At 55.0% G+C, this 27,165-nt stretch overlaps 2 protein-coding genes across 2 annotated transcripts; one reads left to right on the plus strand and one right to left on the minus strand.

Annotated features, from left to right (window-relative positions):
- Il17ra (interleukin 17 receptor A) lies at positions 1–18,521 on the plus strand. Its single transcript, XM_021632607.2, has 13 exons — positions 1–246; positions 6,646–6,670; positions 7,336–7,482; positions 8,171–8,283; positions 9,048–9,174; positions 10,709–10,756; positions 10,919–11,082; positions 12,413–12,496; positions 12,906–12,990; positions 13,692–13,709; positions 13,958–14,059; positions 15,375–15,416; positions 15,655–18,521. Exons 1-13 carry the CDS (start codon positions 109–111, stop codon positions 17,154–17,156), a joined length of 2,595 nt encoding a protein of 864 aa, XP_021488282.1. The 5' UTR covers positions 1–108; the 3' UTR covers positions 17,157–18,521.
- A 1,998-nt stretch (positions 18,522–20,519) lies between these two features.
- On the minus strand, positions 20,520–25,797 carry Tmem121b (transmembrane protein 121B). Its single transcript, XM_021632579.2, has 2 exons — positions 21,271–25,797; positions 20,520–21,149 (listed from the first exon to the last, which is right to left on the minus strand). The coding sequence occupies exon 1, from the start codon at positions 25,748–25,750 to the stop codon at positions 23,474–23,476; it is 2,277 nt and encodes a 758-aa protein (XP_021488254.2). The 5' UTR covers positions 25,751–25,797; the 3' UTR covers positions 20,520–21,149; positions 21,271–23,473.
- Between the last annotated feature and the right edge of the window lie 1,368 nt (positions 25,798–27,165).

A 27,165-nucleotide genomic window follows, 5' to 3' on the forward strand; every position in this document is an offset into this window, starting at 1 on the left:
GGAGGCGGCGCGAGGCGGACGGGAGAGTCCGGGTCCGGGGAAGCCCGTCGCGGGGCCCTCGCCGTCGGCGGAGCCAGCCCCGAGCGCTGACCCGACGGAGCCGGGACCATGGGGAGGGCGCGCCGCCGGCCGCGGGCCCTTCCCGGGTCCGCGCTGGGACGGCTGCTCCTGCTGCTGAGCGCGCTGGCCCCGGGCCGCGCCTCCCCGCGCCTCCTGGACTTCCCGGCCCCGGTCTGCGCGCAGGAGGTGAGCGGGGATGCTGGGGGCCGTCGGGGTGGCGGAGAGGGAGGCGACGACGGGCTGTCAGAGGGGCCCGGGGAGGTAGGGACTCGGAGGAGGCCCGCGCGTGAGGGCGACATGGAGACGCGCCGACAGCAACCCCGAGAGTGGAGCCGCGGGGCGCCCCTGCGCGGTGAGACCCAGAGAAGGGGCCCTGGCAGGTGCCGAACCCGTCTGGGCTGGCTTCTAAACCCACGGGCCCGGGGGGGTGGTCCTCCAGGCTCAGCCACCCCAGCCCGGCCTCCGGGGTCCCCACAGGTCGGGTAGTGCGGGTGAGCCCGGTGCCCAGGGGAATTCAAACAGGATGTGGCCTGGCCGCCCTCGGAGGGCCGAAACTTTCCGCCCATTCCCTCTTTCCACCACCACGTGTGTCCCGGAGCCCAGAACCTCAGAACCGAGTTAAAACGTGTGGAAAGTCTGCCAATTGGCGACTGCCAAGGAGGACCCCCCGCTGCGCTCACGGGAAACCGATAGGCCCCTGTGGGTTGGACCTTGTTGTTGAACCCGATGGTTGTCAAAAAAAAAAAAAAAAAAAAAGGAACCTATGCAAAACAGAGTGCCTGTCCCACGAATAAACTTTCCTCCTGTCCTCCTCCCCCTCCAAGCCTTCTCTTTCCTCCACTTGTGTTCCCTGACCCCAGGAACTGTGTTCAGTAGCTGAGTCAGAGGATGTGCAACAAAAAGATAGGTCTCCTTATCTAGTTTTGCAGATTTACCAGAAGAGGGTGGAAAAAGGGTGATCGTTTTACTGGGAAAAAAACAAAACAAAACAAAAAACAAAACACGTTTTTTCTTTTTAAAAAGTCCCGAGAGCTGTGGGGAAATGTCACAGTGATCCCCACATTGGGCAAATCAGAGTGACATCTTCCGACAGGACAGAAGTGTGACAACATGGAGGACTGCCGCTTGTGTGTGGCTAGTCATCTGCCGAGGGCCTTCCAAACACAAGTCAACTGAAACTAAACCAGTACTCCCGGGACTGCAGCGTCCAGGGGACGCTGTCTGGGCCGGAGGAACTGTCTAGCAAGGCAGCCTGGCGAAAGTGCGCTTTGCACAAGCTGTGACTGTCCAGACCTCCAGCGGGAAGAAAATGACTTCCAGCTGGGCTGCTTTTCACTGAAAAGGCATTTGGGCAGTTGTGTTCCAGAGCGGGGGGCCTCAGGAACAGTTCGGTTAAAGCATCTATTCCCTCTGGTGGAAGGTGCCTGGGCCAAGGTCTGTAAGCGAGGAGGCCTCAAGTGTATTGCTGGAGAATGGCGTTGGCTGTGGAGCAGGAGAAGGGACGGGGTGGGAGCTGAGGTAAAAGGTTATGAGGTCTGTGGAAGCTAAGCTAGACTCGGGGCTACGGTCCCTGCCGTAAATATTGGGTGGTCTTTGGGGGTTTGGTTTGATTTGGTTTTTGGTTATTTATTTATTTACTTATTTTCCAGACAGTGCTTCTCTGCTTAGCCTGGCTGCCCTGGATCTCACCTTATAGACCAGGCCGGCCTCTTCTTCCCAAATGTGGGATTAAAGATGCGTGCCACCACTGCCCACCCGTGGGCTTGATTTTAATTTAGACTTTGTGTTTTATTTTATGTCCAAGTGTTTTGCCTTCATATGTGTATGTGCACCACATGAATGCCTGGTGCCCATGGAGGTAAGAGGGCATTGGATCTTCTGGAGCTGGAGCTACAGACGGTTGTGAGCCACCGTGTGGGAGCTGGGAATCTCACCTGGCCTCTACCCTGCTGAGCCATCCATCTTTTCAGCCCCTAAGGGTTTGCCTCTAATGGGAAGGTGCTGGTGGCTGCACTTCTCTGCAGCATCCTTCTGCCTTCTCCCCTGCCGCCTCACAGACAGCTCCACTCCGCAGGCTGACAGCTTCCCTCTATCGGCCTTGAAGTCCCTTCTAAAAGACTAGAGCTGGGAGGGCTCCGTGGTGCACGCCTGTGATCCCAGCACTTGGGGGCAGAGGCAGGCGGAGCTCCGAGTCGTCCTAGTCTACAAAGCAAGTCCAGGACAGCCAAGACTACACAGAGAAACCATGTCTCAAAAACAAACAAACAAACAAACAAACAAGAACCAAACCAAACCAAAACGAAAAAAAAGAAGCTAGGGCTGGGGGTGTGGCTCAGTGGTCTCTGGGCTCCGTCCCCAGAACTGTACAGAGGAAAACCCACACTGTTTACACACACATACATACATACACACACATGCATACACAGATATATGTACACGCACATGCGTATATACGCAGATACACACACATGTATACAATTACAGCACATACATACATATATACATACACATACAGACCACACACGTAGACACACGTACATTCATTCATACACATATGTACATGCACATATACAACACACATGTACATACACACATATGCACATACATATATGCACATACACACATACATATAAACGCGCACACACATACACACACAATACATACATATATATTCACACGTAATACATACACACAGACCACACACACACATGCATACATACAGATACACACAACATATACATACATATGCACACACACATACACACACAATACATACATATATATACACAGACCACACACAGACATTCACACACACACATACACATGCATGTTTTTTTAGCGGGCACAGCGTGGTTTATTTCCACGGTAAGGGTGCTGGATGAGACCTCACAAAGGGAGCCTGGCACTTTCTACAACCTATGTAACCGTCTATTGAGAACAGATTGATGTAGCCCAGTGACACCCTCCTGTGACTGGAGGCGTCAGCATGCCTGCTCTGTTCCTTGTTCCGTGCTGCACGCACAGCCTAGGGGCCTGGTAAATACGTGTTGCGTGAAAGTGCAAGAGAATAGAGGGAGAAAGAGGAAGGCTCCCCTGTTTTTCAAGCAGTGGTGAACTAAAGGGCAGTGTACTTATTTGGGCTGCCTAGAATTAGCACCTCAAAACCTGCGGAACTCTGGTCTCCCACGGAAACCAGCCCTGGTGATACCATGAGTATTGCGTTTCCCCGGACGTTCTTCGTCGGCCTGCCTGGGCTTCTTATAGTTCAGGTTCAGTTATCCGCCACTCCCGAGGAAGGCCGGTCAGCAGCACCTGGGGGCTCATCAGCACCAGCGCTCACACCATATGCAGACAGGATGTGTGTTACCATTGCCAGTTCGTTTTCCTGAGTGCTTGTGGTTTTGACTTGTGGTAGAACGACTGTTTGGCATCGCCCTTTTGTGTTGTGCTTGCCGGAAGCCGTGCTCAGCCTTACCCCCTTCCCTAAGCTAAAGAGTTGTGTTGTGTGGGTGCGCCTATGATGGACACTCTCCTTTAGGCATGGTTGCAGGGCCGGTGATGCAATCAGCAGGGAGCAGAGCAGGCCCTGCTCAGACCCAGACCAGCTCTCACCCTGGCTGCCCATTGCCTGTGTCAGGCCAATCTGCCACCAGAAGACCCTAACTAGCATCAGTTAGCAACCAGCAAACAAGACCTGGCCCAGGCAAGCCTCCTCATCTCCCGCTCACAGCCCTGTGTCTTCGTCTGTAACAGGAGTGGTCCTCCCCTCCTGGGCTGTGGGAGAGCCTCCAGTCCACTGTTTGTGAAGACCTCAGGCTGTGTGCCCTGGGGTGTCCCACCAACCTGTGCCAGGCAGTTGGTGATGTGTGCTCAGTGCCCAGAGCTACGTAGGCTTTCAGTTCTTCTTTTAGCCGTCCTGCCATGAGTGCAGAGGAGAGGCCTACATATTGTAAACATCCCTTTCATGGGAGGCAGGGTAGCAGTGCTGGGGCATGGCTCTGGAGCAAAGCAGGCTTGTTGCATGGGCCCGGGAGCCGCCTGGCCAAGCTCCCTGTGCCACGGGTGTGAATCTCCTGACAGCGGCTAGGTGCTCTGAGAGTCTTGGTAGGTGAACATCACAGAGCACACACGCAGCAGGGGCTGCGTGTAGCCTCTTAATGTAGTCAGAGGTGTAGCAAACAGAATCGTAGAGCCACTGCCAGCATCAGCCGACAGTGAACTTTGTTTTGTTTTGTTTGTTTTTCAAGACAGGGTTTCTCTGTGTAGCCTTGGCTGTCCTGGTCTTGCTTTGTAGACCAGGCTGGCTTCGAATTCACAGATAACTGCCTGCCTCTGTCTCCCCGTGCGCTAGGATTAAAGGCGTGCACCGCCACTGCCTGGTGATGGATGGTATTCTCCATCTGTTTGGTGGAATGAGTGGTTGGTTGCGGGTGAAGGGTGGCCACGCTCACACGAGCGCTGCTGGGATTGGGCCCAGGCTGTACAGGCGCTAAACATTTCCTGTTGACTGATACCCTGGCTCCTAGGAATAGGAATTTTGGAAGGATTAAGGAGGCAGCTGGGGAGGAAATGATTGGGCAGGACAAGATCTATATTAGCAGCGTCTGAAGAGAATACCAAACACACCTTAGATGATTAAGAAGATTGCAGAAGCTGTCGAGTGGTTCAGTGGATAAGGCTCTTGCCTCCAGGCCTGACAACCTGACTTCAATCCCTGGCACACACAGGGCGAAAGGAAAGACCCGCCTCCTGAAAGTGGTCTCCTTGCATTCATACACACAGTACATAAAAATGAAAAAGAAATTGCAGGGGCTGGAGATGACTTAGTGGGTAAAATGCTTGCTAAGCAGCATGAAGATCTGAGTACGGAGACCTAGGAACCACATAAAAAGCCAGGTGTGGCAGCTGTGCCTGTAACCCCAGAGCTAGAGGACAGAAGCAAGTGTAACCATCCTCGCTGGCCAGCTTGGAACAGTGGGACTCAGATTCAGCGAGAGACCTTGACTTAGATAGATGGATAGATAGATAGATAGATAGATAGATAAGGTGGAGCGAGTGAACCCCTGTCTCAAGACAGCAAAAGGGAGAGACGTGATTGAGGAGCACATCGTGACGTCAACCTCTAGCTCCCACACATACCTACACCCCTTTGTGCATGCATGCCCCACTGCCCTTCCTCCTCCTGTCAGGATAACGGCCATCTTGCCCTGGATTTTAAGTAGCCACTACCCCAAATGGAATACATCCTATTTTTTGTTTCTGTAAAAGCTCCTGATCTCAAGACCAATTTCTGTCCTGCTATGTCCCAGTTCAGAGGAGTTCCTGATGGGAAGAGAGGAGCAGGTTTGTGGGAGTTAGTCTCAGAAGATAATGAGCAGAAATGGCGAGATAGGCCTTGTTCTAAACCTGCAAGGCACATTTGGCAGGCTGTGACGGGAGCCCAGGGACAGTGAAAGACAATTAATCGCAAAGAACTGGGAGGGGTTCAGGGAGTCTGGACTCCAAGAGCACGTGAACTGGTGTCCCAAACAGGGAGGACACGGATAAAATAGCAGGCTCAGAGTGGATCCTGGCATGACATCACAATTGTCCCGTGGCCCATGTTGTAGATGAACCCCGGGACACCACATTGCCCTCAGTCCTGCCCTCTGTTCCCTCTGGGGAGGCAAATGTTGGCCAATGCCCATCCTACCCACGGGGCATCACTGAGCAGCCTATCATCTAGCCCTTCCCTCAGCTTCCCTGAGTCTGGCCACAGGATGGCTTGGGCCAGTCTGGGTAGTTCAAAGATCGGGAAGTGGCAGCACCTGAATGCCAGGGCTTCCTTGCTGCATTGCCAGCACTGACTGTGGAGGTAGAGTACCAGATACCGGCTCTAGAGGATGCTGAAGAAGCTGAGGACTTGAGGAAGGTGGCTTAACCCAGGGATGTGGGGGTGGAGGGGGGGGAGAGAAAAAGAGAATGTGGGGGGGGGGGAGAGGGAGAGTGGGGGGGGAGAAAGAGAGAGAATGTGTGTGTGTGTGAGAGAGAGAGAGACCCAGAACAATTAGGCAAACTTTTCCTAAGGAGTTTACAGGGTCTTAGTACATTTTTTCATAACTGATCTGCAGCAGGAATTGTAAATTTGACCGTTACCTTTTAGGAAAATTGGAAGCCTCGGAATTTAAGGGCTTTCTTTGCCAGACAGCACTCTTTGTTTTTGTTGTTGTTTTATCTGGCTTTATTTTGTTTTTGTTGTTGTCTCAATTCCCAGCCCATAACAGTTACTCAAACAGCCTCCAGGTCTAGCCTGGCAGCCCACACCTTTGGTTTGCGCACTCAGGGGACCCACGTCTCAAAAAAAAGCCAAAAGTATTTAAATAAATGAAAACACTCCAGTTGTGTTTGCTGTGTGCCCACCACACACCTTCTCCTTACTGGACAGAGGGGAGATGTGCGTGAGCCACTGAGGTACCTGAGAGCAGAGAGTGAGCTGTGAGGGAGACAGGAGGGCTGTGTGCTGCTCCCGAGGGGCGGAACAGGGAGCTGGGCCGCCGGGAGCGTGGTCTTTCTCGCCTGTAACCACTGCCTTCCTCCTTCCCACAGGAGCTGAGCTGCAGAGTCAAGAACAGTAAGTCCTCTTTTTGTTGCACTTGTTGCTGCTCTGTTGACTGCAGTGACCTCCGCAGGATGGCCTCCTGTGCGTGCTCGGGGCGGGTTCTCCCTGTAACCGTGCCATCTCAGATAGAGGGTTTTCAGGGTTGCCAGGGGCGGTACCCTAGCGCGCCTACCTATGCCCGACCCATTTAGTTCATCCCAGGATCCATGGTGCTAGCTGGGCTTTCGGTTTGTTGTTGTTGTTGTCTTCATTTATTTATCTGTTTGTTCATTTTTTCCTATGCTGTGTATAGCAGCCATTTGCTCAGACTCAGCAAGCTCTCACCACTGAGCCACAATCCCAGCTCCTGGCTGTGTTAAGGATGAGGCTCATACCTCAAGAGTCAGCGCTGATTAGGGGCCATTACCAATAAGATCAAAGACGCTCTCGATACTGCCCCTCCCTCCTGTGTCCTGATTTCCAATGGCTGCTTCTCCAAACCCTCCTCCCCCACACGTTCTGTGTTCGTGGAGCTCTGTGAGCACCCTGGACCAGCGTTAGGAAAGAACAGGGTGGACACCGGAAGGTTGCGAACAGTTGCAGACCTTGAACCATGCTGGAACTCCTAGCAGCTCTCTGGTCCCTCTAAGCAGATGTTACGGTCTTGGCTGCCCATCTCTGATAGTTCTCCTTGCCAGGTACCTGCTTGGAGGACAGCTGGGTCCACCCTCGAGACATGACTCCGTCTTCCCCGAAGCACGTCAGTGTCCAGCTGAACTTTTCTTCCACGCGGCACGGAGACCTCGTCCCTGTGTTGCACATTGAGTGGACGCTGCAGACAGATGGTGAGTGGCCACGTCTGATCACGTCACTCCCAAGGTCTGCCCTTCGGAGACCGCTGCTGACTCCTGTTTGGTGCTGGAGGGTTCCATCATTCACACAGGGAAAACTTCTCCCGTCTCATGCCCACAGAGTGTTTTCTATTCACACTGCCTTTTTGAAAGGCCTTCCCTAGCAATAAACTTTTTTTTTTATTACATGGGAAGAAAAAGGCAAATGGCTAACTTTATAAATAATTCCAAATATTTGCCAGAAAAAAAAAAGTTAGCATTTTGCCAGCTGCTTTTTTTTCTTAGCTTAGGAGCCAGAACTTTTCAAAACATACTCCAGACCTCTTTAGGGGGGTTGATGGCAGAACTTCTGAACAGAGGCAGCCCCAGCCATGCAAAGGGGCGTGAGCAGGTGCTCTCTGTAGGCCCCTCGTAGGTGTGCTAGATGCAGCGGCCTGTGGGAAGGTGAGGAGGTAGCTGTCTGTGGCACTGTGTCCTGCCGCCAGGACTCTGGCCATGTGGTTGCAAAGACCTTGCTGCTTCCTGGTATAGACTGTCCCTTGTCCTTGCCCCATGAGAAGGTACTTTCTGTGAGGCCTAAGAGTGGGGAAGTGGGGAGTTAGGTAAGAGGGCAGATGGGGAAGCGCCACACCCTGGAGGGGGTTGCTCTGCATCCGTGTGCCCTCTCCTCCCTGGCCTGCAGCCAGCATCCTGTACCTCAAGGGCGCCGAGCTGTCCATCCTGCAGCTGAACACCAACGAGCGGCTGTGTGTGGAGTTTGAGTTTCTGTCCAAGCTGCAGCATCATCGGAGGCGGGTAAGAAGGCAGCTGCCTGGACTGTGCCTCAGTGACACCAGCACAGGCTGCTTGTCCCCAAAGCTACACTAACTGACAGGGTGAGACACAGTGAGGGGCAGAGCCTGTAGCCTTGGCTGTCCTGGACTCACTCTGTAGACCAGGCTGGCCCCAAACTCACAGAGATCCGCCTGCTTCTGCCTTCCAAGTGCTGGGATTAAAGGCATGCGCCACCAATGCATGGCATTTTTTATTTTTATTTTTGCAAATTCATAGTGCTGAGAGTAGAACCCAGGTACTCTGTAAGTCTGGTTCATTTGTGTGTGCGTATACACGCACCCTCACCTCTGTCATTTTTTAGCATGCAAATGGCATAGCCATCTACTGATGCATTTTTAATTTATTTTTAATAATGTATTTATTTTTAATTTATGTGCATTTTTTCTGCATGTATATCTGTGAGGATGTCAGAGCTTGGAGTTACAGACAGTTGTGAGCTGCTGTGTGGTTGCTGGGAATTGAACCCGGGTCCTCTGGAAGAGCAATCAGTGCTCTTAACTGCTGAGCCATCTCTCCAGCCCCAAATGATGTTTTGTTGTTGTTGTTTTTTAAACAGGCAGAAGGGACAAAGATCTTATGCCTCTCGTTTGAGATTCTGTGGTTGTCCTTTTATCCTTTTGTTTGTGTCTTTGTTTGGCTGATTGTGGGGAGGTGTGAGATTGGGACTTTGGACACAAGTGGGTGAGGGTATCATGTGACCCATTGCGTTCCCTCTTCTTCCTCAGTGGCGCTTTACCTTCAGCCACTTTGTGGTAGATCCTGGCCAGGAGTATGAGGTGACCATCCACCACCTGCCTAAGCCCTTCCCTGACGGGGACCCAAACCACAAGTCCAAGATATTCTCTGTGCCTGGTAAGAGTGCCCGTGCAAGCGTCTGCTTGGTGCTGGGCTCTGGGTGAAGAAAGTGGGGTGGGGGTGGGGGCTCAGACGTCAGAGCCTAACCCTGCTCCACAGTGGCTGCAGAGCTGGGTATGCCTGCAGCTGAGGCCTGAGCCGTTATGTCTTGAAGGCAGTCTGTCCTCTTGTTGGAGACCCTGAGGCTGTGTTGGCAACTAGAGCCCCTCCCTTTGTGCAGAGAGGTAGTCCCAGAAAATGCCAGATCCCTGAAGGGAGGTGGCCTGTGCCCTCAGCCTTGACCCGTTTTCCCTCACTTTGCTCACTTCCCCCACACCCCACCTGCATTTGTCCAGCACCCATCCTACATTCCCCACTCTCTTGCCCCACCAATCCACGCTGTCGGTGATCACCACCAACTTTCCTCTTGTGAACCATCATTTCTTCAGTGGCACTTTCTGTCTCTGCCTTTCCCAGAACCTTGGCCACCGCTTACATCATTTCTCATCGTACCTAGTCAGTAGCTGGGGAATTTTGTCTTTTGTTCTTGTTCTTGTTTTACTGGTGGCTGTGGAGAGAAAAACGCAGAGCCACAGACACACCAGGCAAACACTTTACCCAGCCAGGACATGCTTGTTAAAGATGGGGACTGCCCCGCACCCTGAAGCACACACTGTCATGACTACACGTTCGTCTGCTCATCTGCTTCCTTCCCCACAGAGCCTCTTACTCTGACATGTTTGCTTCTGTAGAATTGATCTGCAAAAAGAGAAAGAGAAAACAGCAGTGATCTCCATTGTCTGTGCAGTGCCTAGGACGTCACAACAGGGGGCTCCATAGGCACTTGCTAAATGACTACCCGCCCTCCCTCCCTGCCCCTGGGAACTTGTTAGAAACTTGATTCTCAGGTGCCCAGTGGCAAGGTGCCTGTCTGGGTTTAATTCACCATTATACGGGCAAAAAAGAGAAAAAGGAAGAAAATGAATGAAGAAATAAATGCTGACTCTTGGCACCTTCCCAGGGCTCCTGAATGAGAACCTAGTAATAAGTGTGTGGAGATGGCAGAGAAGTAAAGTGGGGGCCAGCAGGGCTCCCAACGACGTGTAAAAAGCAAGGCAGAGGCTTGAAAGATGTGTATGGGAGAAAACTGGGGATTTCTGGCCACATGAAGCAAGCCCTGAACTCAGGAGGAATATGCTTGAGTCAGGAGGACTCCCTAAAAGAAGAGGGTGTACCCCAATTCTATGAGTCTTTACCTCGGCCTGAAGCAGGCTGTGAAGGGGCACAGCAGCCTTGGCCCCCAGGTCCAAAAATCTGCAAGAACAGGCTGCATGTGATGACTCACGCCTGTGATCCCAGCACTCGGGAGGTGGAGGTAGGTGGATCTGTGTGAGTTTGAGGCAGCCTGCTCTATCAAGCAAGTTCCCAGACAGCCAGGGCTATGTAGAGAGACCCTGTCTCAGAAAAGAAGACAAAACACAAACACCAAAATCTGCAAGAACAAATTCCCTAAAGGAGAGGCTTGCTGATTTCTCTTTTATCGGTGTTGCAGACTGTGAGGACGCCAGCATGAGGAGGACTGCAGCATGTGTGAGCTCAGGTAGCTGGCTGCCCGGGAGGCCTTGGCCTGGGACACGCACGCACGCACGCACGCACACAGTAAAGTTGGCTGTGTGCACACTGTGTGCTTGCTCACGTGACACACATGCCTAGGGTGGGGCACCCCCCTTCTCACTCCCCACCTACCCTGCACCCACGGCAGGCAGCCTGTGGGACCCCAGTATCACTGTGGAGATGTTGGACAGCGAGGAGCTGCGAGTGAGCTTCACCCTGTGGAACGAATCCGCCCCCTACCAGATCCTGCTGGACAGTTTCTCACTCGCAGATAACCAGAGCTGCTTTTATGACACTAAGCAAGTACCTGCGGTGAGTATTACTTACCCCCTCAGACATAGAGTAACACCCCTCTCAAATCCTTAACCTTCCTCCCTGCTGGTCCTAGCTAACCCTGTTGCCAGAGCCCAGCACTCAACTCAGGGGCACTTGGCTGCTGCCTTTCCCTCTCAGGAGGTAGAGGGTTCCGGCATCTTTGAGGTTTGTTGAGGACGATGGTTTTTGAACATAAGTGAAATGGGAGAGTAAGGGTTAGACTGTAGACATAAATACAGCGGTTTCCGTCCTCTTTCTACCAAACCCTGAAGTGAAGTTCATATTGAATTGCGAATTGAAAGAAGTAGGAAAAAGTCTCCATGGAGCCTTCTCCCCCGCCTTCTCCCGGTAGAGAGAGAGCAATGACTGAAGCCAGCTGTAAGGTATTTGGTTGTCAACTGAAACTTCATTCCGTCCTCTCAGTCTAGCGGGGATATAAAGTCAGTTGACTTGTATTCAGTAGCTGTAAGGTCAAAGTCTTGCAATCCTTAAATTACAGAAGTCAAACTGCAAAGTTCGCTGAGGCCTTGGACTAGTTGGGTCCTAAACTGGTAGTTAAGGGAACTAGTTATTGGGTGTGTGGGAGGGTTAGAGTGGAGGAGGAGTTAGAGTTGCAAGTTTTGTTACTTTCTGTTTTCCTGCTCCTTAACTACTTGGAGGGTCCTTTCATCCACTACCGACTCATTGGTAGGTAGAGCGGCGATTGCACTGCGCAGCCCCAGACCACCGTGTTCTCACCCCATCCAATCCACGCCCTCCACACCCCACATTGTAACTAGTCTCTCTCTTTTTTTAAGATTTATTTATTTATTTCATTATGTATACAATGTTCTGCCTGCATGTACCTCTGAACACCAGAAGAGGGCACCAGATCTCATTATAGATGGTTGTGAACCATCATGTGGTTGCTGGGAATTGAACTCAGGACCTCTGGAAGAGCAAGCAGTGCTCTTAACCTCTCTGAGCCATCTCTCCAGCCCCGTAACTAGTCTCTTTTTATTTAGTTGTGTTTATTCTACTTTCTCTCAAAAAATTTGAAATTTAGAAAGAAATGAGGAGGTTAAGACAGAAGGAAAGTAGATAAGGCCAGGCGATAGCCGGCGTGTACCCAGCACCCTGCTGCATAGACGTAGCCGAGCCTGGGCCCCAGCAGCCACAGCAGCGAGGGAAATGGCCGTCACTAACCGTGCTTAGGAGCCCATCCCAGGCTAGTCACCCTGCAAGAGTACAACGGCATTTCTAAGGGGGCGTGGTCCGCCAAGGGCCGCTTGCCCAGCACGCAGCACCAAGGTCTTCCCCAGCCAGCTCCTTCCACCTCTCTCTCCAGCCCAGACAAGAAGAATTCCACCAGCGCGCCAACGTCACATTCGCTCCACACAAGTCCAAGTTGTGCTGCCACCACTACGTGCAGGTGAGCGGACAAGAGAGCGCCTGCGCGCGGCCTTCCGCTCAGCTGGGTAAGGCGGGCCAGGCGGACAGCTCCAGCCGCTCCTGGCTGGCAGCACCACGGCTGCCTCTCTCAGCTAGTCCTCCAGCCTGGCAGGGGCCTTTCCCTTTTGTACGGTGGGAGGCCTGCTCTAACAGTCACACTGAAGACTGAGGCGGTTCACCAGGTGGGATGGAGCCTGGCTACATCCCCCAGGCTGGCCTGAGGAGACTGCCTCGGCTCCCCGAGAAGCTGGGCCAGGCACTGCTACCACACGCAGCTCAACAGCCATGTGGAGACCCGAGCCTGGCCGGGCAGGGTCTGTTTCCCACAGATTGTCTCTTTTGCTATGAGGGTACGGGTGGGCATCTTCTTCACCCTTCTGCTTCCCCAGGTCCAGCCCTACTTCAGCAGCTGCCTGAATGACTGCTTGAGACACGCTGTGACTGTGCGCTGCCCAGAAATCTCAGTGGCCCCAGGTAGGAGAGAAACAGTTGTCCTTGGTACATGTAGGATAAGAGTAGATGGAGGCTGTCCAGGGGAGAGAAGTCCTGACTGTGGGGAGAGGGAGAGTTGGCTCAGAGCTGCTGCTGCCCAACCTTAGAGTGCAGGATGATGCCTCTAAGTTGGACTCCTTGCTGCCTTGCTTTGTACCTGTAGGCAAAAGACTTAACCTTTCTCGTCAACTCAGTTCCCTTGGCTGAAAAGCGAGATAATTGTTCTCATAGAGCTAGAATTATGATGTTCCACAGAAGTGCTTTCACATGCCGGGTTCACGTCTGAGAAAATGGAGGCACAGATATTGATCTGCCCGTGTTCACACACGAGGACATAGCCCCAGGTTCCCACTTGGGGGTTGGCAGCCACACGTGCCGGCTCTCAGTCTCTGCTGGGTGCAGAGCAGACAGGCAGAGGTGGTGACGGGGTGGAAGGAACCCTGGCCCCTGTGGGAAGGGTGGTGTCTGTTAGTGCTTCCACTGAAGGGGCTCCATGGAGGCTCCAGCAAGTGTAGCTGTGCCCCACTGGCATCTGGTGGGTGAGGTCATCAGTGGCGTCTCCGATGGGTTGAGACTGTTGGTGGGCATCCCTGATAGGTTTAGGGCATTGGCAGGCATCTGTGATGGGCTTGGATGACTGCTAACCGTTTAAAGTAACCCTGTCCCTATTTCCTTTCATTCAGTTACAGATTCCACTGCAGGTAAGTCCTTTCTACAATCAAAGCCATTCCAAGGGGACCACTTGAGGTCCCAGCTGATTCCTGAGTCAGTCCAGGAAGGCACCCATGGACTGACCAGTGCTGCACCCATGGCCAGCCAATGTGCTATACTAATATTACAGTGATAATACAGTGATGTGTTAGTGCAGCCTGGTGCAGGTCAGAGAGGACAGAGCCCAGGTTGGGGGTGGAAGGGCCTGCCCGGGCTCACTTGGTTCTGTGTGTCACAGGCTATCTTCCCCTCTGGGTGTACGGCTTCATCACGGTCATCGCCATCCTGCTAGTGGGCTCCGTCATCCTGCTGATTGTCTGCATGACCTGGAGGCTTTCTGGTAAGGAGCAGCCGGCGCTCCCTCCCTTCTTCCCAGCCTCGTCGTCTAGACTTCTGTCCAGCTGAGTTTAAGGGGCTTCCTTCACCCCACCCTTCCATGCCCAATTAAGCAGAGCCATGGCTTCTCTTATGCAACCCAGTGAGACCTGGAGTTAAAGACGAGCTCCATGTGGGACCATCTGAGCCTCAGGCTTCTCTCTGACCAAATGGCAGGTACAATGACATGCACATCACGAGGCTGTGGTGAGCACTGAAGGAAGTAACAAGTGGGAATTGGCACGTGGTGTTTGCACAGTGCTGTTGGCTGCAGTGCTATTTTTTCCCTCGTTAGAGTTAGCGTTTGTAAAGTCACCAGGCTGGAAGGAGCTGGGGGGGAGTTCCCTGCGTCAGCCACCGTCAGTCAAGCAGAGCAGCCTCAACAACTTCATCCTCAAGGCCCCAGGCGTGCACCTCTCAGGTCAGAGGTGACCCTGAGGGATGGCAGGCAGTGATGGAAAAGGCTCAGGCTCTTGACCCTGACTGAGCTCATGAGGGAAGATCCTGGGTCCTCACCAGCTTTGCAGTCACGGGAGACTTACTCTCGGATTCCATTTCCTTTTTTGTAAAACGGGATACGGATGCTCCCAAGCGCCTAGAGTAACGGTTTGTTCCCTGCGTGGCCTCCTTCTGGCTGAGTTTTAATGGGGAGAGTGTGTGTGTACAGGCTAAGGGGCTCGGCTTTCCCTGTCTGGTGGCAGAGTATGTGTTCAGTCATCTGAGAAAGCTGCTTCTACACTTGCCGACCTTCCTTCTGGCTCCCCTCCCTGGACCACAAAGAAATAACCCTCCTGGTCACATGTCCAGGGGAACAGTTACCTAAGCATGTAGTTCCCCTTCCTCACCTCAAGGACACCAGGAGGAAGTGTTGCAAGGGCCCCGAGCCCCGTGGGGGCTGCTTCCGGCAGGCAGTGTTGTAAGGCTTCCACCTCCTTCGTGGACTGCCCCTCCCTGCAGTGGAGTCTGCTTGCAGGCGCCTGGGAGGCAGAGCCGCAGGAAGGGGTCAGGGAGCACACCCCAGTCAGGTCGGTGGCTCCCAGCTTGGATCATCCAGCCCTCAGCTGACGGAGGGGCCCAGCACTGCCCATGTAACCTCGAGAGTGGCCCGCCACAGACCCGCTTACTGTAAGCCTGTCAGAGGCATTAGCCGCTTACTGGAGCCCCTGACGTGGACTCCGGCTGCTCCCCTTGTCATGCAGCAGCTCCCACCAGGCACCTGTGAGCTAGTCACCCTGTTTCTCTTTAGAATAAGCCGCTCAATAGATCTCCTTTCCTTGCAGGGGCTGACCCTGAGAAACATGGTGATGACTCCAAATCCAGCGGTTAGTAGCGCATGCTCTGTCTGCCTTTCTCTCTGAAGCCTGGCGGTGGGTTCTTGGGGTAGATGACCAGGTTGTATTTCTGGTCAAACTGAGTCCTTTCAGAAGGCTCACCCTTACTTGGGACACATGTCTCTACATCATGCAGAGAGGACTTTGGGGTACCCCAGACACAGGGCCTGGGTTTCCTCTTCTTAACTGCTCAGATAAAGAAGGAAAGGTGTCCCCTTGTCTCTCACAGGCATCTTGCCCACAGCCGACCTGACTCCACCACCGCTGAAGCCCAGGAAGGTCTGGGTCGTGTACTCGGCAGACCACCCCCTCTATGTGGAGGTGGTCCTCAAGTTCGCCCAGTTCCTGATCACTGCCTGCGGCACTGAGGTAGCCCTCGACCTCCTGGAAGAGCAGGTCATCTCAGAGGTGGGCGTCATGACCTGGGTGGGCCGACAGAAGCAAGAAATGGTAGAGAGCAACTCCAAAATCATCATCCTGTGCTCCCGAGGCACCCAGGCCAAGTGGAAGGCCATCTTGGGTTGGGCTGAGCCTGCCGTCCAGCTACGGTGTGACCGCTGGAAGCCTGCTGGGGACCTTTTCACGGCAGCCATGAACATGATCCTGCCGGACTTCAAGAGGCCAGCCTGCTTCGGCACCTACATTGTTTGCTACTTCAGCGGCATCAGTAATGAGAGCGATGTCCCCGACCTTTTCAACATCACCTCCAGGTATCCACTCATGGACAAATTTGAGGAGGTTTACTTCCGGATCCAGGACCTGGAGATGTTTGAACCTGGCCGGATGCACCATGTCAAAGAGCTCACAGGGGAAAATTACCTGCAGAGCCCCAGTGGCCGGCAGCTCAGGGAAGCTGTGGTCAGGTTCCGGGAGTGGCAAGCCCAGAACCCCGACTGGTTTGAACGTGAGAACCTCTGCTTAGCAGATGACCAAGATCTCCCATCCCTGGAGGAAGACGTATTTGAAGACCCACTGCTGCCACCAGGAGGAAGAATTGTCAAACAGCATCCCCTGGTGCGGGAGCCCCCTTCTGGAGGCTGCCTTGTGGTAGATGTCTCTGCCCGTGAGGAGGAAAGTGGAATGGCAAAGCTGGTTCCTCAACTGCGGCCGCAGAGCGAGCTGGAGGCTCAGACCCTCCAAACCACGGTGCTACCTGCAGAACAGGTCCCTGCAGCTCGCGTGGTGGAACCTGTCCACCTTCCAGATGGCAGCGGAGCAGCTACCCAGCTGACCCTGGCCGAGGACAGCGAGGCCTGCCCCCTGCTGGGGGTGCGGAGGAACAGCATCCTCTGCCTCCCCGCGGCCTCAGACGAGCCGCCTCTCTGTAGCACTCCCATGTTATCCCCCGACCGCCTCCACAGTGAGGCGAGAGAACAGCTAGAAAGCCTGATGCTGTCGCTGCTGCAGCGGAGCCTGAGCGGACAGGCCCCGGAGAGCTGGGCCAGGCCCGCCGTGGCCCTCAAGGACTGCACACCTCCCGAGGAGGAGCAGCGGCAGTCCGTGCAGTCCGACCAGGGCTACATCTCCAGGAGTTCCCCGCAGCCCCCCGACTGGCTCACAGACGAGGAAGAGCTGGACCTGGGCGAGTCGGCCGAGCCTCTCTCTCCTGCCGTCGTGCAGAACCTGAGGAACCTCCAGCGGCAGCTCTTCTTCCAGGAGCTTGAGAAGAACCCTGGACGGGACAGCTTGGAACCATGGAGACCAGCCACAGAAGAGCAGGCTCCGTCCTAGGGCCCCCGGATCCCGGGTGCTTAGGAGGATGTATGATGTACTGTCATGGGCTTATATGTGTGGAAAGCGCCTGCTTTGAAATGTGGCTATCTAAGCCTGGCATAGTGTTGTGTCCCTGAAGTCCCAGCTCCTGGGGATAGACTTGATGATCTCCTGGACCCAGGGGTTCAGGGCCAGGGTGAGCACCATAGCAAGACCTCAGAAGAATAACATAGACATCTTGATTCTGATCCCTAGACTCTCCCCTTTACATATGTCTGTGTGGTCATCATGGCACAAGAGTCCACAACCCATTTTCAGAGCCAAATGGTCATTCACCCCTTGAGCATGTATTCTGTGCCTACTATACATTAGGCATTTAGGATTCAAAAACAAGTTACGTGACACAGCCTCGGCCATGTAAAATCCAGAAAGGATGCACCAAGCAAGGTGGCACACACCTTTGATCCCAGCACTCGGGAGGCAGAGGCAGGAGGATCTCTGTGTGTTCAAGGCCAGCCTGGTCTACAAAGTGAGTTCAGGACAGCAGGGCTCTGTTACACAGAGAACCTCATCTCAAAATAAATAAATAAAGACCAAATCTAGTCAGGATGAAAAATTAACCAGGATGATAATTTTAGACGGGAGGCTCAATAGAGGGCTGCTGCCCCGGACTGCAAAAGAACCCCAAGAGCCTGGGGGCGTGAGGTCTGGACAAGGGGAAGCTGCTTTCCTGGGAGAGGAGCAGCCTGTGGACTGAGTGTGTTCTGAAGGAGCCGGAGCTCGGGGGAGAGAGCTTTGTGGAGCTAGGCTGGGAGCAGCTGGGGCTCCAAGTGGATCTGCCGCCCTGTGGGGGAGGAAACTGCATGCCAGATATGCTCAGAAGCCTCCTCAGATCAGATTTTTAGAAAGTCGGGATAGCAATGGGTGAGGCGAAGCCCGAGAAGCAGAGAGTGTTAGATCCTGAGCGCAAGCGCCGGCTGCCAGGCCGGGGGAGGACTGTGGCACGTGGCTGCACAGGCTGCAGCCACCCACCTGATCCCAGCAGCGTGGGAGCCTGCGCTCCCTCAGCTCCACCTCAGGGTGCAGGGATGGAGTAAAGCAAGGGGTGGGGGTGGAGGTCGCAGGACTGTGGAGAACGCGGCAGGCCCTCCAGGGCCAGAGGAAACTGCCTAAGGCGTGAGGAGAGGTTGTTTGAGGTTGCTGGGCGCCCTCTCGAGGCAGAAAGCAGGCTCGCGCCTTGGATCCCAGAGCATGCGCAAGTAGCATGCCCTGGGGCCCAGGGCAACCCGCTGCCAACTTTTCAGGCTTTGGTGGGGAAAGAAAGGACAGTGATTGTGTGTGTGTGCATGTGTGTTTACAATAATAAAGTTGTTATGTTGGTAAGAGTGCACAGTTGTTAGAGAATCACCTTGTACCATAGGTCAAGGAGTTGCTACTTTTAGAGCCCTTACGGACAAATCTTGCCTAGCATTAACAAGCCCTTGAGGTTCAAGTCTCAAACAGTGCAGCTCATATCCAACCCCGCAGCAGCTAAGGGCTGGGTGAGAGAAAGCAAGCCCTGCCCACCCACCAGCCTTTTCCAGCTGTATCTTCTCAGAAGTTCTGGCAGTGAGGTTCTTGGTGCCTGGATACCAGTCAAGCCTGTGACACCGCCCCTCCATCTTCATATATTGACTTAAACACCAAGGGGTCCTCTCAGCAGCAAATGAATCGGCCCCTCATGAGCACAGAGCTGGCTCCCAACATCGTCCTCTCCGGCCTGGCCCAGTGCTCACACCCCTCAGCTCCCAGCTGCTGCCCATTAGACCGTATCAGCAAACTGAACCTTCTGACCCGAGGCCTCTCTGAGACATTCACACATCATATGGTTTACAGTTGACCCCGTGTAATGGAGTGGGTGGCTTGGTATATTCAGAGTTCAGTGACCGTCAGTATAATTGGCTTTGGAGCACTTCTGTTACCTCAGAAAGAAACTTGGTACTTCAAACCACGGCCCCTACCTCCTCAGCCCTGGGCAGCACCAGGTCTGCTTTCTCTCCTAGACATGTCTGCTCTAGATTTTCCATACAGTGGAATCAGAATTCTCTAGGCTCTAAATAGGTATAGCAGGCCTGGACAGACTTAGGAAGAAATGAAAATGTGCCCTCATCTTGTCCTGTAAATGTTTTCTGTATATATACATTTTGGCCTGTAAGATTTATCCACAGGCGTGAGAAAAGAACCATCTTGGTATATGTCACTTAATTTAAATTTTTTTAAGTTCTTTTATTTGTTTAATGTGTGGTGGGGGAAGGGCACGTGCAAGTGCCATAGTATGCCTGTGGAGGTCAGAGAACACTGTGGGGACAGTTCTCTTTCCATCATGGGGTCCAGGAAAGTGAACTCAGGCACCCTGGCATAGCAGCAAGTGCCTTTAGCCTGGGAGGAGCCATCTTGCTGGTCCACTCCATCTCATTTTCTTTTGTTTTGTTTTTCAGGACAGGTTTTCTCTGTAAAACCTGGCTGGCCTCGGACTCACAGAGATCCACCTGCCTCTGCTGGAACTAAAGGTGTACACCACCACCTTACTCCCCCCCCTTTTCATTTCATTCTTAACATATCCCTTCAACCTCCATGGCTCCTGCTTTTATTGATGTTGTTTTGTTTGTGTGTATATGTTTAAACATATTTATTTATTTGATGTATACATCTGTATATCACGTGTGTGCCTGGTGCTTGAGGAGGCCAGAAGAGGGCATCAGTTGTTCCCTGTAACTCCCTGTTGCTGGGACTTGTACCTTGAGAGCATCCAGCTAAGATGGCTCTTAACTTTGAGCCATCTCTCCAGTCCCTACAACTTTTTTTTGGGGGGGGGGTTTGAAACCCCAATGGTCTGGGTGAGATTCAATAGTCTCCTTCCTGTTTTTCTGTTTTTGTTTGTTTGTTTTTAAACAATGACCTGACTGGCACCCTGTGCTTCCGGCTGAGGAAAGAGTGATGTCATAGGGAAGGATGTTCAGATGGTTTCTTGTTGGGCACATCCCCGTAGTCCCAGGCACTTTGGAGACTGAGGCGGGAGGATTCCTTGACCCGGGGTGATTGAAACCAGCCTGAGCACTACAGTGAGAGCCCGAGTCACACAGGTAGAGTTGCCGCTCCTGCCTTCCGCCCTGGTATGCTACTCCCCAAGTGAAAGAAAGCTAGCACAACTGGGAGGTTTCTCTGTGAAGAACCAGACCCCAGGCCCAGGCCACAGTCCACAGCCTCCCCGAATTGCAAATACTTTGCTAAGGTGTGCCCATAACACCAGTGCCAACCTACAAAACGATGACAAATGTCACCATGACATTTAAGAATTCAGTGAGGAAATCAGGACAGAAATGGTCTTAAACCACACAGGAAGCTTGTCACAAGTCTCAAGCTTTTATTTTCAGAACAGAGTCTGGTTTTATTTTTAAAAAGAGAGAGAGAAAAAAATGTGATAAACGTTAGTGAGGTGCCGCGTCTCTTTTACTTCTGGGCTTGAGTTCCCACCTCTGCACCCCACACACCCGGCCCAGTTCCCAGGGCACTTTTAACAGGAATAGTCTTGGTTGCACACCCGTTTCCTCGGGAGGCTGAAGAGGGCTACCTAAGCCCTGAAATTCTAGGCCAGCCCTGGGAACATAGTGAGACCCACTCACACACTCAAAAAAAATTTAAAAGGTGGGGTGCAAGTCTTCAGAGAGAGCACAGTCTTTCGACTGAACACAACTGAGTGTTAAGGCCATAGCTCAGCAGGCTGACTAGCATTCGCCAAGCATGCCCTGGGTCTAATGCCCAGCACTGCAAAGCAATTAACTCATTTTTAAAAACAGGTACCATTTGGAGCTCAGGTAATAGGCCCTCCCCTTCCATGCTCAAAGGCTAGAAGCAGGCAGGGCTAAATTCTGAGCCCAGGCTTCTCTTCCATGATCCATTCCCTGGCACAAGATTCAGGACCGTGCATTATTCTGGTCATGACATCTTGGGGACATCTATCTACAGATTAGCCTAGAAAGCAAGAAAAAAAAATAATAGGCCTTAAGGATCATGTGTGAATGGAACAGGAATGTGTGACCCAAAGTAAATACAATAGAAGGAAGGGACCAGCCCCTGAGCACAGCAGACTCACAGAAGACAGAAGAGAATGGTGGAGATGTCCTGGGCTCTCACTGGGTCCCCAGCAGTCCTGGCCTCTGGCACAAGTGTGACCAAGTCTCTTGATGTAACAGGGAAATGGCAACCTTCCATCCTGAGTCCAGCGGCCAGCCCCTGCCTCACACAGCAGTCACACAGCGGAGGCATGGCTAGCCAAACAGTAGAAAGAGGGTGGGTTGGGGGCCAGCCAGAGCTGGCCATGGCTCAGACAGAATTCCTTTTCACAGTCATTGGAATTAGGTAGCAAGAAACGCAGCAGAGCTGGAGGACAGACACGTAACACTGAGGCAACTAGCCTCAGGCCCGGGACCTTGTGACCGGTCAGAAGTGGAGTCAGCCAGGACGAGGAGAAAAGGCAGGTGTTTTGTGACAAGAGGCAGGCACCAGGAGCACAGAGGGCACCGATTGTAGGCATCCTCCACGCGGCACACTCCAAGAGCTGGGCAGGCCCACCAGTGTGCCGGCCTCTCATGCTTCCGTCCACATAGATACCCTCAGCCCATCACCCTGGGCAGTTGAGAACGAGGGGCCCTGTGCAGCCCCTGGTTCTCAGAAGCTCCTAAGGGATGAGGGACTTGGGCCTGGCTGCTGAGTGAGTAGCCAGTGGCTTGGCACATTGAGCCTGCCCCGGTGCTTTGAGCTTGAGAGGGGGCTGGCATCAGCGGACCCTGTGATGCCTGTGCCCCAACCTGGTTGGCAAACCTCCCTTCAGCTCTCCCAGCCTAAGGCCAGGCACAGTGTAGAAGTGGAGCCATCCTCAGGTAGGCCCTGGATAGCTCCTCTCCTGTCTGCCTTTAAGGCAGCATTGTGACCAGAGCTCGAAAGCCCCAAACTCAAACACCACCCTAGAAAGGTAACTGAGGCCTAGAGACTAAAAATGACATGGTATTCAAATCTCTCAAGTAACAGACAGAACTAGAGATCATGTTTTCTGGTCCCTTGTCGAGGTTCCTTATACCACATAAAATTCCCAAAACAGAAGAAAGGAGGGGAACCAAAATTCTTAAGGTCTCCCCCTCCCCCAATCTTACTGTGGGGATGAGTATATCCTGGCCTTGCTCCCTAACCTCTGATCCTTGACTCCTCACAGAATACTTATCCTGCCTTAGAGACTCCAAGAATGACATCCCTTGTCAAGACTAGAGTAGCCAACCCTGATTTCCCTTGAGGGACAATCCTAAGGAGAGCCTCGCCAGGACCCTGTGGGGGAAGGCTTAGCAGGAGGCTCCGCATGTGCCTGCTCCCTGATGAGACCTGCAGCAGAGGAGAGATGAAAGGTCAGCACGCCCTCCACTCTACACCAGGCTTTCTGAAGGAGCAGGTGACCCTCCCCAGGGTCCCCGTGAGGCCCGACCTCCAGACATTTGAACCCACTAAAGCAGCTGCTCCGAACTTGGTTCCAACCCAACCAGCACCAACACAGGAAGAGTAAGAATTCTGGTGTGGAGGGAGGAACCAAAGGAGAGCAAGCCAATGGCTGACACTCCACAGACCCTGTAATAGCTGGTATCAAACCCCAAAGGGATCCAGTGGCCCCTGTTGAATGCAACTTCTGAGTGTTTCATTTTCTTTCTTTTGCAAGCGGCATCAGTGTGTGATGCGACAAGAATGGAAAGCACAGAGGTAGGAATATGCGCTCACCCAAGAAAGGGTGTTGTTTGGTCCTTACAGCATAGGCCCTCTCCTCTCGAAGCTGAGCAGAGAGGAAGGGGAGTGAGGAAGGCCCTGGGTGAGCTTCTCCCTTGGAGTACCGCAACTGAGCAACTCCTGGGCTCCGTGGTCAGAAATTCAGGCAGGAAGGGATGTGGCGGCAATATGTGATCTGCAGCAAGGCCTCCCTAGATCTCCTCCCACGGCCAAGGGCATGGGGCTGACACCCCAAAACACCACACACACACACACACACACACACTTCCTCTGCCAAAGCCCACCACTCCTAACCAGGATGAAGGCAAGAAAAACAGGTGGCACGTTTATCCAGGGAAGACTACAGAGAGGGACCATGGTGAACATGGACCCTCCCCCACCACGATATATTGCTCGTCTCGCTCCAAGTAGTCTCTACCCGTGGGAAGAATTCACTGACCTTCGACCTAATCAACGGTTACCTCTTCTAAACACAGCCAAGGGGGCCAGAAACGCTAAAGCCAAGATCAGGGGCCCTGCCCTTCCCCTGTTCAATTCTGAGAGGCCACAGCTAGGGTGTTGACGTAGCCGTGAGGGCCCCCTTCGTTTTCCAAGTGGCCCCGTTGGGAGCCTCCCTGAGGTGGCAGTGGCGGAGGTGGCGGTGGGGCGGACGGGGGAGCACCGTAGCTGCCTCTGGCCCGACTCGGGGAAACCCAACTCCCACGGTCCCAGCAGCCCTCCAGGGCTTCCAGGCCACGGCAGCCGAGGAAGAAGAGGTTCTTGAGCATGAAGACGGACAGCGGCTGCTGGTAGCTCACCACCAGGAGGCTGCGCAGCGCCAGCAAGGGCACGTCCACCAGGCAGCCGCCCAGCAGGCGCAAGAGGCGGCTGCAGCTGCCGGGCCCGGAGGCCTGGCCCCAGGCCGGGGCGGCGGCCACGGCGGCGGCGTTGAGCTCGTACAGCCAGAGGACTGGGGAGGCCAGCGTGAGGAAGTAGACGGCGATGAGCAGGTAGCGCAGGTGCGCGGGGAGCGGCACGCGGCCGTCCAGCATCAGCTCCACCAGCGTGAAACTGTCCAGCAGGTCCAGGCACGTGCCCAGGAAGCAGCCCGCGGCCCGGTGCCGCTGCGGCTGCAGGAGCAGGGGGCCCGCCGAGGCCGGGGGGGCGCCCGCCTCGCTGATGGCACGCACCAGGCTGTAGAGCAGGGGCAGCGACAGCGCCATGGTGAGGCGGAAGCCCGTGGTGCCGAAGGGCGCGCGCAGCTCGATGAGGTCCAGGATGGACGTGCCCAGGATGAGCACCACCTTGGGGGTGAAGGCGATGGAGTAGATGAGCCAGGCCAGGTAGGCGAAGGCGAACTCGCCCGCCGCCCCCGGCCCGGCTCCCGGGCCGCCCGAACCTCCTCGGCCCCCGCGAGCCTTAGCCCCGGCCCCCGCCGCCGCCGCCGCCGAGGACAGGTGCAGGGGAGGAGCCGAGTGGTGGTGGAGCTGGTGGTGGTTGTGCGCGCCGCCGCCCGCCGGGCCCCCCCGACGGCCCCGGCTGTTCTTGGCGAAGAAGATGGCCCAGCCCGCCACCACCACCAGGTCTGTGGCGATCCAGGAGCACCAGTACAGGTCGGTGACGGCGATGAGGTACAGGTCCAGCAGCCCGCCCTGCGCCAGCAGCAGCACCACAGACAGCGCCTGGTAGCCCCAGCGGCTGCCGGAAGCCGCCGAGCAGCCGCGGCGCCGGCCCCTGCGGCCCGAGCGAGCCGGGCGCCCGCCGCCGCCGCCGCCGCCGCAGCAGCAGCAGCAGGAGGAGGCGCCGCCGCCGGTCCCCGCGCTTCCCGCCGCCGCCGCCGCCGCCGAGCGGCTCCCGGGGCCCCCGACGGCCGCCGAGCCCGCGCCGAAGTCCGCGGCGGTCATGCCGCAGGAGGAGGAGGAGGAGGAGGAGGAGGTGGGCGTGGAGGTGGAGGCGGCGGCGGGCGCGGCAGGGGCGCCCCCCTGGCCCGGGGCAGCCGGGAGCGCGGCGGCGGCGGCGGCCACCAGCGGCTTGCTGATGCTGACGCTCTCGTCGTCGTCCTCCCGCTCGGCGCCCGTGCTGCTGCTCGGGGACCCGCCGCCGCCCCCGCCGCGTCCGCCGCGCCCGCCGCCGCCCCCCCCCGCGCCCGGGGCTGCTGCTGCTGCTGCTGCTGTCGCCCGAGCCCCTCCGGCCGCGGGGGGGCCCCCCCCGGAGGAAGAGGGGCTGCAGCCGGCCGGCGGCGGGGGGTGGCGGGAAGGGGGCGGGCGCGGACGGGAGCGCGCGGTGGGGGCCCGGCGCCGGGTGCATTGTCCTCGGAGGGGCTCCCGGGCCGCCCGGCCGCTCGCTCGCTCGCTCGCTCTCTCTCTCTCCCCCCGCCGACCTCGGGTGGAGGGGGGTTGGGGGGTGGAGGTTGCGGGGACCCGGGCCAGACGCTGCCGCCTCCTCGCCAACTGCTGGGACTCGCGCCCGGCTCGGGCGGCGGCGGGATCCGGACCGGAGCGGCCGCCCTGGGCGAGCGGAGCCGCGGGCGGCTGGGTTTCGGGGGAGCCGGGGAGCCGAGCGGCCCGCCGGGACCCGAGAGGAGGGGGCGGGGAGCGAGCCCAGCAGGCAGGGGAAGGAGCTGGCAGCGGGGAAACCAGGACTGGATTCGAGGGGGAGAGGAGGCGAGAACAGAGGGGGAGAAAGCCTGGCTGGCTGGATCGGCGGGAAGGAAAGGAGGGCGAGCGGAGACGCCCGAGCGAGCAGAGAGCGCTTCGGGCCGGGCAGGACCCGAACACAGCTTTCCCGAAGCCGCCAGCTCCGCAAGCCCTCAGGGTTGAACTTGACATGCTGGGTGTCCTTGGTCTCGGTGGAGACGCACCTTCGCGCCTCAGAGCACCCTGCTCTGCCCTTGGTCTGCACTGTGCCTGCAGGAGGAAGCACGGGTCGACTTTCCCCTCCGTGTGCCGTCGGCCTGTATTTCCTCCCGTAAGGCCCTGAGAGTCAATGGAAGTGATTAAAAAGTAAAATAAAATTTAAAAAAAGAACCAGGAAGAGACTGGGGACGTTGACTCTCGATTGGTAGAATGACCCTGCTTTACATACATTCAGTCCTGGGTTCCACCCTATTACCCCAAACCAAATCAACCAAACACACACACACAAACCCCCAAACAAACACTATGTATTCATGCATCTGAAACTGTCTCCCCCAGGAAGAGCTCAGTTTCCAGTAGATGAAAATTCTCCTTGAATATAATTGCTGAGAAGAGAGCCTAGGAAAAAGGGGCTGCACCTACCAGGGCCTAGTCCTGGGGTAGGCGGAGGCCCGGCCGGGCCAGGGCTTGAAGCGGCTCTGGAGACAGCCTGGCTGGGGCGGTTTAGAGAGTGACCTTTGCTTATGTGGCCAAGCTCATCTTTAGTACCCTCAAAGATTTTTACCTGGCGAGCATGAAGTTCCTCATGAAACTAGACACGATGGCCCAAGTCTGTGATCCCGTATCTGAGGAGGAAGAGCAGGAGGATCAGAAGTTAAGGCCATCTTCCACTACATAGCACGTTTGAGTCCAGCTTGGCCTACGTGAGACCCTGTCACAAAAACAAACAAAAAATTAAGATGAGAAGAAACAGCAGGAAACTGGGTCTATCAAGAAGGAAAACAGATCTTTGGAGATATGGAAACCTCAAGGCCAGCCTGGACGGTTCCATTGGCTGAGTCCTCCCAGGGGCTGACTCCCCCACCCCACTAGGAGCCCTGCGGGGCAGGAGGTAAAATGCTGCTCTCAGGGGTGAGAGAAGAAAACTACTTAGAATTTGGGGGTTCTGTGTAATTCCTCCCCCAGCCCATAGGAGCAAGTCAGTCGGGAGCATGTCTGTGCCTCATCTGCAGACTGGATGACCCCAACCCCGGTTTCACTGCCTCAAAACCGCTTCGGATGTTGTTGCCAGGGTGGGATTACCATGCTGCTGGCCAAAACCTCCCCCTCGTCTGCTTTTGTTGTTATTGTTGTCGGGCGATTGGTTTTGCTTTACTTTTCGGAGACAGGGTTTCTCTGTGTAGCCCTAGTTGTCCTGGATTTCACTCTGTAAACCAGGCTGGCTCTCAAATTTACAGAGACCTGCCTGCCTCTGCCTCCCAAGTGCTGGGATTTAAAGGCGTGCGCCACAGCATTCAGCAAAAACAAAAATTTCAAAGAAGAATCCGCCTCAGCCGAGGCTGCCTTTTCTAGCTTCTTGGAGGTCAGTCTGGACAAATCCACATAAA

Source organism: Meriones unguiculatus, chromosome 5, assembly GCF_030254825.1.
Source record: "Meriones unguiculatus strain TT.TT164.6M chromosome 5, Bangor_MerUng_6.1, whole genome shotgun sequence".
Classification (NCBI taxonomy): Eukaryota; Metazoa; Chordata; class Mammalia; order Rodentia; family Muridae; genus Meriones; species Meriones unguiculatus.